This window comes from Uloborus diversus, chromosome 8, assembly GCF_026930045.1.
Source record: "Uloborus diversus isolate 005 chromosome 8, Udiv.v.3.1, whole genome shotgun sequence".
NCBI classification, from domain to species: domain Eukaryota; kingdom Metazoa; phylum Arthropoda; class Arachnida; order Araneae; family Uloboridae; genus Uloborus; species Uloborus diversus.
The window spans coordinates 3,794,671-3,807,183 of record NC_072738.1 but is presented as its reverse complement, the minus strand read 5'-3'; the positions used below and the strand labels follow the sequence as shown (position 1 = coordinate 3,807,183).

General features: G+C 33.8%; 1 protein-coding gene across 1 annotated transcript; it reads right to left on the bottom strand.

Annotated features, from left to right (window-relative positions):
• Window positions 1-1,851: 1,851 nt before the first annotated feature.
• LOC129227358 (gastrula zinc finger protein XlCGF8.2DB-like) lies at window positions 1,852-4,318 on the bottom strand. Its single transcript, XM_054861904.1, has one exon. The coding sequence runs from the start codon at window positions 4,242-4,244 to the stop codon at window positions 3,111-3,113; it is 1,134 nt and encodes a 377-aa protein (XP_054717879.1). The 5' UTR covers window positions 4,245-4,318; the 3' UTR covers window positions 1,852-3,110.
• Between the last annotated feature and the right edge of the window lie 8,195 nt (window positions 4,319-12,513).

Sequence of the window (12,513 nt, the reverse complement as noted above, 5' to 3'; positions counted from 1 at the left end):
AATTGTGTTTTATTGCCCCCCTAAGGGGGTTTTGCCCCCCATAACGGGACGAAAATTACAGTATGTGTTATTCTGATGCATAAGCTATATTATTGTAAAGTTTCATCAAAATCCGTTCAGTAGTTTTTGCGTGAAAGAGTAACAAACATCCATCCATACATCCATACAGACAAACTTTCGCATATATAATAGTAGTAAGATACAACAATTTATTGTAGCTACCGGCGGGGAGTTGAGATGATACACTAAATACTGTATTGAGTTGAGGAAAGCCTTCGAACATGGAACTAAAAAGATTATAATTTGTTTTTTATTCTACTTAGAAATTTCAAACGCGTGCCATCTTCAGCAGAAAAATCAGAGCTTTCGATTGACATGTAATGTTGATATGTGCAAGTATTTTTTCACCCCCATATTAGAGAATTTATATGAAAATCGGGTTTTATTGCCCCCTATGGGGGGTTTGTCCCACATAACGGGACGAAAACTACCCTATGTGTTATTCTGATGTGTAAGCTATATTATTGTAAAGTTTCATTAAAATCCATTCAGTAGTTTTTGCGTGAAAAAGTAAGAAACATTCATCCATACAGACAAACATTCGCATATATAATAGTAGTAAGATGTATATGTTTTTAGATTAACTAAACATTTTTAAATTACCAATTTAAATAAACAATCCTGTTAAAAGGTTAGAACAACATCATTTCACAATTCATGTTGATTGTTCCTGTTCTTCTTCTTCAGTGGTACAACAGCCTCGAGCGAGTCGTTGCTATTTTAGGAATTCATTAATTACTGATAGCTTGTTTTAATCCCCCTAAATAGGAAATACAGCGTGTTATCATTCTTTTGAAAAATATTACGTATAAAGTACGGTTATGAAAGTAAGGAATTTTATTGTCACTGCAGCACTCGATGTTTTCAGGTTGAATTTATAAAAAAAAATGCTATGTAGCAGTGGCATAAGAAAGGGGGTAGTACTTGCTTTCGGACCATTTCGTTGAAACTCAAAAGTAAACAAGAATGAAAGTTATTTCCTTCTGTTTAAAATACTCATTTAATCAATTCCATATATGATTGTCTATGTGAAATTAATATCAAATTATGACTGCTTCTATTTACATTTCCAAGTATTAGCATTGGCTGTTTTTATGCTGCACACCCCCGGTTGAGAAATTTCCTGCTACGCCACTGTTATGTAGTACTTCAATTCTGATTCAAAGGGAACATTGTGTTTATGTAGTGAGATAAACTCTTTCCATGCAATTGTACTTGATCACATTTAAATAATTGAATTAGTAAAGACACATAAAAAATAAATGCACCCAGTAGCTGAAACAGCGTGTCGAGAAAGGACTATTTCTTAGTTCAGGTGGGAAAAAACAAATTTTAAAAGGAGTAAAAAGTCTTAAACTTCTGCAAACAAATAATTTATACTATATTTCACAGTTTTTGGCGGATATAAACCATATGTAACAGATATTTGCAACTTTAAGTTGAGCATCTTTTTTTTTTTTTTTTTTGGCATTTTATAAATTATCTAATGTTGATTTATTTCGCAGTATATTTTTTGGGGCATTTAAAACCTGCATCGAATAGGGCTGAATTCTCCTTCTGGGCTAATGCGTAAAAGTAGTTAATAAGCAAACCAGCTTCGTTATTGTAAAAACAATGGTGCATACACGTACGTCAGAATTTTAAGAAAAGCTTATTAATGAATGAAATTGTAGCTCCTCGTAATCATAGCTTAAATTCTACTAAAAGAAGTGCAAGAGAACCTTACATTTCCCACAACTTATTTTTAATTTTGATACATAAATAGCCTAAATTTTGCCTGAAATGAAAAAAATTGGCCTAAAGTTGGAAGGAAATACACCAGCTCAGCCCCTGTGAGCTCCTATGTGGATTTAACGCTCATTGTTTTTCCGAATTATGTTTGTGCTACGCTTTTTTTATAATAATATTTGTTACAAATATGTTGGTATTTTCTCATTATTTTTTTTCCTACAAAAACAAATGTTTTACATTACCTTCAATGTCAATAGAAATTAAGTCTTCTGTCAGTTGAGGATACAAATTTTTCTAACAGATCGTCAAGTTCGTTGGGCTCCACCAGTTGTGCTTTAACCTGCTGTTCAGCAGCCATTAACGCTAGTTCGCTCAATCTGTCCTGCCCCATAGTACTCCTCAAAAAAGTTTTTAGACAGCTAAGAGTGGGAAAAAGAATATTCTGCGTTTGCTGTGGTGATTGGCCATGACAGCGCCACTTCAAACAGCCCCAAAATAGAAGGGATACTAGTAGATAAGTTGTGCTTCATGAATGAATTCCCAAACTCTGATAGAGTGGGAGACAGATTGCTGAAGTTTAATTTAGCATAATTGTGATGAAATCGGAGCTGTGTGGTGACGTCAAATTTCATTTTGTAAAATTCTTTCAATGCTATTTCCAGATGACTCATTTATGGCATCTTTTAAATTGAGAAGTAAGTCTGAAATAACTTTCATTTTATTGTTATCATTTTCAGAAAATCTCTGTCTTAAATTGAAGAGGATAGTGTCCAATCCTTGGTAATAAATATTAACTTTGTATTCCTCTTCTGGGCAGAAGCAGAAAAAAATGCCGATTGGAAATTTCTATCGTCAAGACTTCATGACACTTTTCTTTTCCGGTGGAGGTGTGGTTGTCTAATTTCGAAAACATCAGAAGAGAGTTTTTTGCATACGTCCTCAGTCTCCTCCCAAATACGTTTAAAATATTCATCATTTCTCTCAGATAATAAACTAAATTTCGTAAAAAGCAAGAAAATATACCTATAAAAATTAATAAAAAATATTTTATTTAGGTTCCGATGTATAAAATCAACTGCATTCCAATATACGATACATAGCAAAGAAAAATGCATGAGGGTGGGGGGTCATAAAATTTTTTCGAAATTAAATGCCGAAAAGTGTAGTTTTTACCCCTGGCATGTGCGTTCATATAATTTTGTTGCTTCATGGGGCACGTTACTCTCTCCTATCCCCTCTGGCTACCTCACTGCACAAGAACATGGCTTTTAAACAGCAGCGAGCGACCTATTTTTCTCTCTCTTCAGGTTTCTGTCATTTTATTTGTCCACATGAATTCGCATGTGTCTCTTCAAATGAGCGGTGCGTGAAAATAATTTTGAGCAAACTTCACATGGGAATGGTCTTTCGCCAGTATGGCTTTTCATGTGTTCCTTTAGAAAAGAAGTACGAGAAAAGTCTTTAGAACAGTACTCACATGAGTATGGCTTTTCACCCTTAAGGATTCTGAGATGCGTTGCTAGTTCAGATGCACGAGAAAATGTCTTTGAACAATGCTCGCACCAATGTGGCTTTTCGGCAGTGTGAAGCTTCATGTGAGCAGCCAAATGTTGAGATTGTGAAAACGTTTTCGTGCAAACTTCGCACGAGTATGGTTTTTCACCAGTATGGGTTCTGAAATGTGCCCTTAGGCTACAAGTGCTGGTAAAGTTCTTGCCACAGTGCTCGCACGAGTACGGTTTTTCACCCGTATGGCTTCTGACATGCGTTGCTAAGGTAGAAGGAACATAAAAGGTCTTGGGACAATACTGACACGAGTAGGTTTTTCTGCCAGTGTGGATTTTCATATGCGACTTCAGACCTGGGATATGGAGAAACGTCTTGGAGCAATATTCACACGAAACCCGTTTTTCGCCCGTATGGATTTTGAGATGCAAACTCAGAGTAGAAGCACGAGTGAACTTTTTGGAGCAGTGTTCACATGAAAAGGGTTTTTCCCCAGTGTGGATCCTCATATGTGCCTTCAGGTTACCAGGCAAAGAAAATACCTTAAAACAGTAATCACACTTAAGTAGTTTGTCGTCAGTGTGGAGTCTCATGTGTGCGGACAGGCTTGAACGCCAATGAAAGGCCTTTGGGCAATGTTCACAGGAATATGGTTTTATGCCAGCATGGACTCTCTTATGTTTCTTCAGCATCGAAATTTCAGCGAATGCTTTGGAACAGTGTTCACACACGAACGGTTTTTCGATTGTGTGAAGTTTCATATGCTCCTTCAGGTATCTAAGACTAGAATATGCTTTTGGACAATACTCACACGAGTACCGTTTTCGGTTTTCATGAGTTTTCGCATGGCTTTTTAGACGAAAAGGTCCAGCAAAGGTTTTAAAGCAAACTTCACATGAGTATGATTTTTCACTTTCCCCAGGACGATTTTTTTCACTTCCGGCCATGTTGGAAGAATACGAAAATGTCTCGGAACAACAGAAACGCTATTGTGGTCTTTGCACAGAAGATATTTCGGTATGCTCTGAAAGATTCTAATGTCAGTATAAGTCATGGAACAATTATCAATATGACTTTCAATAAAAGCTTCCGAAGGTGCTTTGAAACAAAATTCACAAGAATACTAATTGGTTATTCAAATATGTACTTATCTTCAAAATGAAAATTCATAAACTTTCTTTGAAGAAAACTAATAAAAAGCCTTTGAACAGTATTTACAATCCTTCAATTCCTTTGCCAGTATGTATCTCTAAACCAGATAGCAAAGAATAATTGCTTCAAACAAGTGTTACAAAAAATGAATTTCGGCAAGATGGATAATGTATTGTCCGCTACAGCTGCGAAGAAAATGTAATCATACGGATTAGATTATGTTTTCGTACATTAACGATTCACATGCTTTCACTTATAGAAGAAAAGACAAGAAATTTCTAATAAATAGAAATGCAATTTTTTTTTTGGTCTTCTTAAGTAATGTCTGATTAAGAAACTTGAAAAAGTGCCTTTGAACCAAGAGTCGCAAGAATGATCAACAGTAACAACAATCACAGAACCAGTTTTCGCCGCACTTTTCAATAATTTTTTTGTCACAAAAATGTTTTCTCAGAGAACAAAGTCTGATGGCAACCAAAAACGGAGGAAATTGATGTCTTTTCTCCCTCATATGCTTCTCTAAGCACAAGTAAGAATGATCACTTCTTCGGTTGGTAAAAGTAAAATTTGATTAACTATTGGAGACAATGGAAAAAAATAATGACTTTTAAATTCTTCAAAAGAATTTTTAAAGCACAAACGTTTTTAAAAAGATGGTTGAATCTACATCAATAACCGAGCTAATTTCAGTTTTTATGCACGGTCGCTCTTGATATGTCCTTAAATAAAATAAGTGTTTAATTCTTTTCCTCTATATACCAGGAACATTTCATAACGCCTGCCGATCTAAAGAATATTTTAGTTCTGAATAACTGGCAATATAAGTTCATCCACAACAGGATATCTGTCATGACACACAATAAAGTTTGTTATGATATGGTTCCGTTGATTTCTGAAAATAAATGAAAAGAATCAGTCATGGGTCGAAGTAACAATGAAATGAAATATCAGTCTTACACGCTAAACAAGTGGCGGACTCTAAAAAAATGTATAAATATAATATTATGTAATATTTTTTATGTATCATAATTTTTATTAAGCGGCTTATAATTATACAGCAATCGTGCTCTCATCCGAAGACAAAAAGAACTTGATAGAAATATGCATAACCGAGATATTTAAAAAAAAAAAGTGCTTTGAAGAGAACTTCTTTCCTGGATTCCAAACTAACTTGTACCAACTTACATTGCTATAGTTACTAAAGGCCTCTCGAGCATTGCAAAACGGCAGTTTTTTTACGCTTGAAAAGTCGCATTCAAATTCGTGATCTCTAGTAATATATATTTTTCTCTTTAGCTCTAGGTTTAAATTGAGTTGAGCCTTGGACTTTTCGCTAAAATGGAAACCCTTATATCTGGGGTTCTAATTAATTGAGAAAATTGGAACAAGCTTTACTTGATTCAGAAAAAAATCTCTTTCGAACGACATACAAAGCAAAGGGGCGTGGGAAGTCCTTTATCCCTTTAATATGCAATTTATGTGAATTTTTGCCAAAAAAATTCATTACAAGAAAAAAAAACTAATTCGGAATTTGAAATATAAAACACCAGATGCAAACCAGCCGGGGTACGAAGTAATTTTTTAAAACATTTCAAAGCTATGGGGTGTCCTGGACGCAGGTACGCCAGACTCCCTACCGCAATTCCTTTGACGTTACTTTTTTTTAATGCATATAGTTCTTAATATGGCGAATAACTGTAACAGACACTACAGCCAAATATAACAGCCAAATCCTGTACATTTTTGCTTTTATTTTATTCAGATAATGAATACTAAAAAAAAAGTGTTTAAAAACAATTATAATGTCACATAACATATTTATCATTTATATCAAACTATTTAATCTATTTTAAATTTAAACGTACATTCATAAAGTTTCTTAACTAGCTAGTAACTCCCCTATTCCTTTCACTTCCTAAGTTGCTAACCCTGCTTAACAAATAATTGAATCAAAAAGTTCGTTTGAAGCAAAAAATGAAAAACAAAGGAGGATGAGTTATTTCAGAAGTAATATTGTTCTTAGCATCAACCAACTGCGGCTGCCAGCTAGTTCGCAATTTGAATTTCATGCCATTTCCATTTGAGGTGGAACATATTAAATGATGTCACTTTTCCCAACATTTTTGCCCCCCCCCCCATCTTTCCCTTTACCACAAAGTGTCACACTTCACCTTAACCGCCGCCCCCTGTCATATCTCACGGTATTTTTCATAAACATGTTCCAAAAGAAGCGAGATGTCCACTTTTTGTTACCTCCTCCCATAGGCGGCAGGTGCACAAAAAAGTGAGGGGGGGGGTCAAAAAAATGTCCGTGGCCCCTGAAGCTGATTTTTTTGCAATTTTGTTTTGCAAAATTGGGCTATACATATCTGGTATTTAATATCATTGATTAGATAACTTTAAAAACGTGGAATATGGCATCAAAAATCGAAACGGATGGCCACCGTAGACTTGTCTCTTCGATTTCAAAGTTCCATTCTCATGAAATAAGAATAGAAAAGCCTATCTATTTGAAATTTTTAGTTTTATTTTCGTAAAATAAATGAATCTACCCTATAAAACATCAGTTTTCAATCGATTATTACTTTTTAACACTGAAAAGTCAGGGGCAAGGCCCCTTTGCTTTAGAAAGTGCCTCCTATGCTTCTGCCTCCTCCTTGTTACAAGCAATCTCATGAACCCCACTCTGTCTCAAAGCTTCATATCATTTTTGGACAGCCCCTTTTTATAACAAGCAGCCTCCTTCTGCAGCTGTTTTAATAAATTTGGCAGCAACAGCATATAATCTATCCAAGTACATTTATCTGGGCGCTGCGCCCTTCGAAACTGGCCTAGCGGGAACACTAGTAAAGATTCATGTAAATTCTCCATTCCTTTATAAAATGTTTATTCACATATTTAACCAGTAAAGTTCCTTAATAATGTATCGAAAAAGCTTGCATTAACATGCCTTAGAAATAATTCAATAAGTAGTTGTTATTTTAAAGTAATATAGTCTCTACATCTATGAATCACACATCTACACTTATCTATCATCTATATTTATTTGAATATAAATCAATCAATCAATACATAACTATTCAAATCTGTCTATCAAAGCATAAATTTAACAAAATCAAGTACTTGAAGCAATTATAGCTCAAAAGTGACTTTTCCACCAGCCGGCAAGTGATTTCTGATCAATTTGTAGCAAAGAATTACATATTACGATTAATGTTTTCAATAATTTTTATTCTAGGGAACTCAACACCAAGTGCTCTTGACATGGGCATTGACGGGTACAGGGCATACGTACAGATGAATCACTTAACCCCCCCCCCCAAAAAAAAAATTCCAGTTCCAAGGGAAAAAGTAATGACAATAATAGTAAAATATAAATACAAAAGTGGTTTACCAGTAAAATATTTCTTTATCTTTACTAATAATAAAGCTGAAAGTCTAGATCTCTGTCTGTCTGGATCTCTCTCTGTCAGGAGCTCTGTGATGCACACAGCACCTAGACCGTTCAGCTAATTTTCATGAAATATGGCACAAAGCTAGTTTGTAGCATGGGGATGTGCATCTCGAAGCGATTTTTGAAAATTCGATTTTGTTCTTTTCTATTCCAATTTTAAGAACATTTTCCGCAAGTAAAATTATCATAAGACGGACGAGTAAATTATCAAGTTACCATAACGTAGAACCGTAACATGGGCAAGCCAATTGGCGAGAAATTCACCATACATTGTTTGTATATACAGGCGAATTAAAAGACCTTTTAATTTTCTTCTACGGGCAAAGCCGTGCAGGTACCACTAGTATTTATATAAAAGAAAGAAACAAGCCAAAGAAACTTGCTCATCCAGACTAACTGGGGTTGAAGGTAATCCGGATAATACGAGAAGTATGGATAAAAAGCAAAACAAATACTTAACTGAGTAAACTTGCTGAAGATAATGATGAAAAACCATGTTTAGTATCAAAGTTACAAAGAATTATTTACAATCAATTAAAAAATATCAAAAATTTTTACTTCATTTCTTAACCAAGAACTGGTCTACTATCTTGTTGCAAACACGTGTGGCGAAAGATTGAACCATGGGTAGGAAAATGTTTTATCTGGGGGTGCCCACCTAGGGTTCAGACAGTGGCATTGGAATTTTTAGATGAGGGGGGGGGGGCTTTAAGGATTATTTTCCCCTTTATTCCCTTTATTCGGGTGGAGACCTTGTTCTGGGAAGGGAGGGGTACGCCCTTGCTTTTTTTTTGGGGGGGGGGGGCTGTTTTATCATCATTAGATAAAAATTAAAAAGAAATATATTGTATAAAGTGTACAGCCATTCTTGCTATCGTAATACAAAGTTCTTTACGAGAGTATTTTTTTTAAAGCTAAAACTTTCTCTCTGGTCTGGAATATTTGGATAAACAAGGTTCTACTGTACAGTTGGATTTTGCAAATGTTCTAAAACAAATAGAACACTTTGATTTTCTCACTTAAAAGATGTCAATCATTTATATCGTTCGTTTTCAGACAAGAATAATAGCAAGAGAGGAAGAGTTATTTTAGGTTTATCGCTATCCAGGGTTGGCAAAAACCCGGGTTTTTTAAAAAAAGCCCATGGACCCAGGGTTTTTTTGGTTTTTTTTAAATAAAACCCAAAAAAACCCAACTAAAGCTGGGTTTTTCAAAAGAAATGTGGGTTTTTTTGTCTTTTTTTTAGGGAAAATGGGGCGCTTGTAGCATATTGTAGCGTAAGTATATGGACAAAGCACAAAAATTTTGTTGGAGCAAAAAAAGCTGGAAAATTCAGCGTTTTCTGAAGAAAAGTAAAAAAGACAACAAAACCTAAGAATGGTGAAGTTTAAGATTTTTTAGTTTCCATGATTACCAACAGTTAGGGCAAAGTTACTTCTCAAGAGATAAAATCTATTGTTCGTTTTCAATTACTACATTTTTTTTTTTTTTTTGCATTTTACTTTATTGTATTTCATTTTGTTATGCAAAACTACTGTAGAACGTCAAAGTAGTTTAAATCTCTTTTTACTGAATTCAGCTTAATCAAGACATTTCTTTGAACTTTATGTTGACTGTTTCTATTTCTGTGTACAGAGTAAGAAATATTAAACTTTTTGTAAGATAATGAAAGTATTGTACATCCTATTCTGTTTTCTGTTCGACCGTTTGAAAAACCTGTTAATTTCTAAAAACATATACGTTGTTTATTTGAGATTTGTGACATGTTGGTTTGCAGAAAATAATTCACATGAAAGACTTATAGCTAGCGTAGTTTCTTCTGTACAATCTACAAATATCGAGAAAATCAAACGTGACAGGACTTAGTCCAGAAAATTTGAGTTATTTATTGACCAGTTAAAGAAAAAGTTAAATATATTTATTTAAAATCTTTGAAGTATTTTTTTAATGCCGTTAAGAGTTACAAAATACTATTAAAGTCAAAATTCTTTTTTTATGTCCATTGTCTGTCGTGAAGAACAAATAAAAAAGAAGTTTAAATTGTGAAAGTATTTAAATTAATTATTGTTTTAAAGAACTTCTCAGAAAATTTAAAAAAACCCAAAAGTGGGTTAAATAATGGGTTTTTTTAAATGGGTTTTTTCAAAAAAACCCATTGGGTCCAACCCAATTGGGTCCAATCTGGCCAACCCTGTCGCTATCAGTACTAATATCACAAGCAGGGTTGCCAGATTTTAGAACGGTAAATACGGGACAGGCTTCTAGAAGTGAAGGGGGGGGGGGATATTTTTGAAATTGAGGGCAATTGCTGGATATGGCGTATTTTTAAGGTGTGCTTTCCGATGTAAAACGTCTCTTCTTGATAAATCTGAGAAATTCAATCGTAACAAAGCATTAAACCTTACAAAATGTCGCGGATCAAAGTACAAAAATCCTTTTTATTGCGCTTGACAGTGCATGCGCAGAGATATATTTTATTTACATTAGTCGATGCGCCAAAGCAATCATTCTGCTCCTCACGGTCTGCCGCCTAAACAAAAACCAAATTAAAACAGAACTAATTTTTGCGTTTGCTGCCACATGATTTTCTTATTGCTCTTTATTTCAATTTTTTCCCCTCAAAAAACGTCTATTTCTGTAAAATATTGTTATTAGCCAGAATACGGGACTTTAGCCGTCCCGTATGGAAGTTCCCCGGGACGCGGGAGTACTTTACAAAATACGGGACTGTCCCTTGAAATCCGGAACGTCTGGCAACCCTGATCACAAGTATTGGAATTATTGGCGAGATCTCGCAAGTCCTCCGGGTTTTGCTTGAAAGTTTGACGTATCCACCCAGCCTACAAAAAAAAAAAAATCCTGCAGATGCCCAACTCTCTCGATTCTCTACCCCAGCATTTCCTTTATTCTTGTTGTAACAATCCACATGATTCAGTAATTCATACACAATATCTCCAGATCAGGGGTCTCCAAACTATGGTCCACAGACAAAAAATGGTCTGCAAGCGTACAAAATCCAGTTTTTAGCTCAATGAAACAGAGCCATAATTGCTAACTATGTTTAATTACACTGTCAGAATTTCTTATGTACTTAAATTTTGTTAGTTTCTTATTTTTGCACATATTAAGAAAAAGGCAATTAATCGTTTAAATGTTTAGTAAAATCGTGTAATTCTGTTCCTGTATTCTATCTAAAGAGCATATTCCACTCAACTGCAATCGATTCGATCAAATTCTAGTTTTAATTCTAGATGGGGTAACGGAAAATTCTGGCTGTGGTATTGTAAGACACAATTGATCATATTCAATTCTATCAGAGTTGAACAAGCCGCTTTATTCAATGTTTAAAAAAAATCATTGCATTTTTTTGCTCTTTGTTTTATGAAATGAAGGACGATAAAACCCTTCAATGAATAATTTTAATCGTTGAAAAGATACAAAGGGAGAGTCGAGAGGAATGGGTGAGGGTGAGGGTTCGAAAATATCATGATATTTTCAAAAATATTGAAAATATCGGATATTTTGATATATATCCAATATTTTCAATCGGCACATGCTAAAGTCTTCAAAATAATAAATGCATCCACAAATCACTTTTTATTTTCTTATTTTATTATTACAATTTGTAGACTTAAAATTAAAGTTTCTTTTATTATTTATACCTAACATTTCATTTATACTTTTATCAATTTTAATAGAGTTAATTTAGCATTATTTGTTTTACTCATTTTTCGTCTATTAGCTACTTTTACAGTTATATGATTCAGAAATAAAAAATATGCATTAGTAGGTGCACAGTAATTAAAGATTTTCTTTTTTTTCTAACCAACATTTAACATTTAACTAGGCACTTTTAATATGAATTAAAATTGTTACATTACTAAAAATTTTATGAATATAAAATGCAACTAAATGAAGGAATATTATATATTACTTTGTTATAGTAATGATGTATTTATACATCATAAAATATAGTACGTAACTTTTTTTATTATATTACTTTGTTTTAGTAATGATGTATTTATACATCATAAAATTTTGTACGCAACTTTTCTTTTTAATAAAAAATCAACAGTATTACCATGATTAATATAATTTTTATATTGAAAATACCATAGTTGAAAAAATAAGTATCAAAAATATCAAAATATCATGATATTTTCAAAATAAATATCGGATACATATATGGGTATATACAGTCGAGCCTCCATATATCGATCTTCCACATATCGAAATTTTCTATGTATCGAAATCGCAGCAAATTTCAATGTTCATTACATAGAAAAACTGTTTCTATATATCGAAAAAATCTCGATATATCGAAATTATTTTTCGAGATATTCAAAGTTTTTTTCCGCTTTAGACTGTTTATCTGATGAAAAATGAAGGTTGGGGGAGAACATTATGTTCACTAAAGGTTGCTATGAAACTCATAAGGAATCTGAGGTTGAGGGGTGAGTATAGATAGGTCGTTGTTCCGGAGTTCTTTATTCCCTCGAGTTCATTTCAAATCTTAGTTGTCACCAGTAACACTGTAAAATCAGTTTCAAGCTATCCCTTTTGTCTGTTGAGTATCATTCCTAGTCTTTTTAGCTTCAGTAAAAATCATT

What these genes read in the sequence shown, in the direction of transcription:
- LOC129227358 (XM_054861904.1), bottom strand. Translation starts at nt 4,244, where the DNA reads ATGGCCGGAAGTGAAAAAAATCGTCCTGGGGAAAGTGAAAAATCATAC.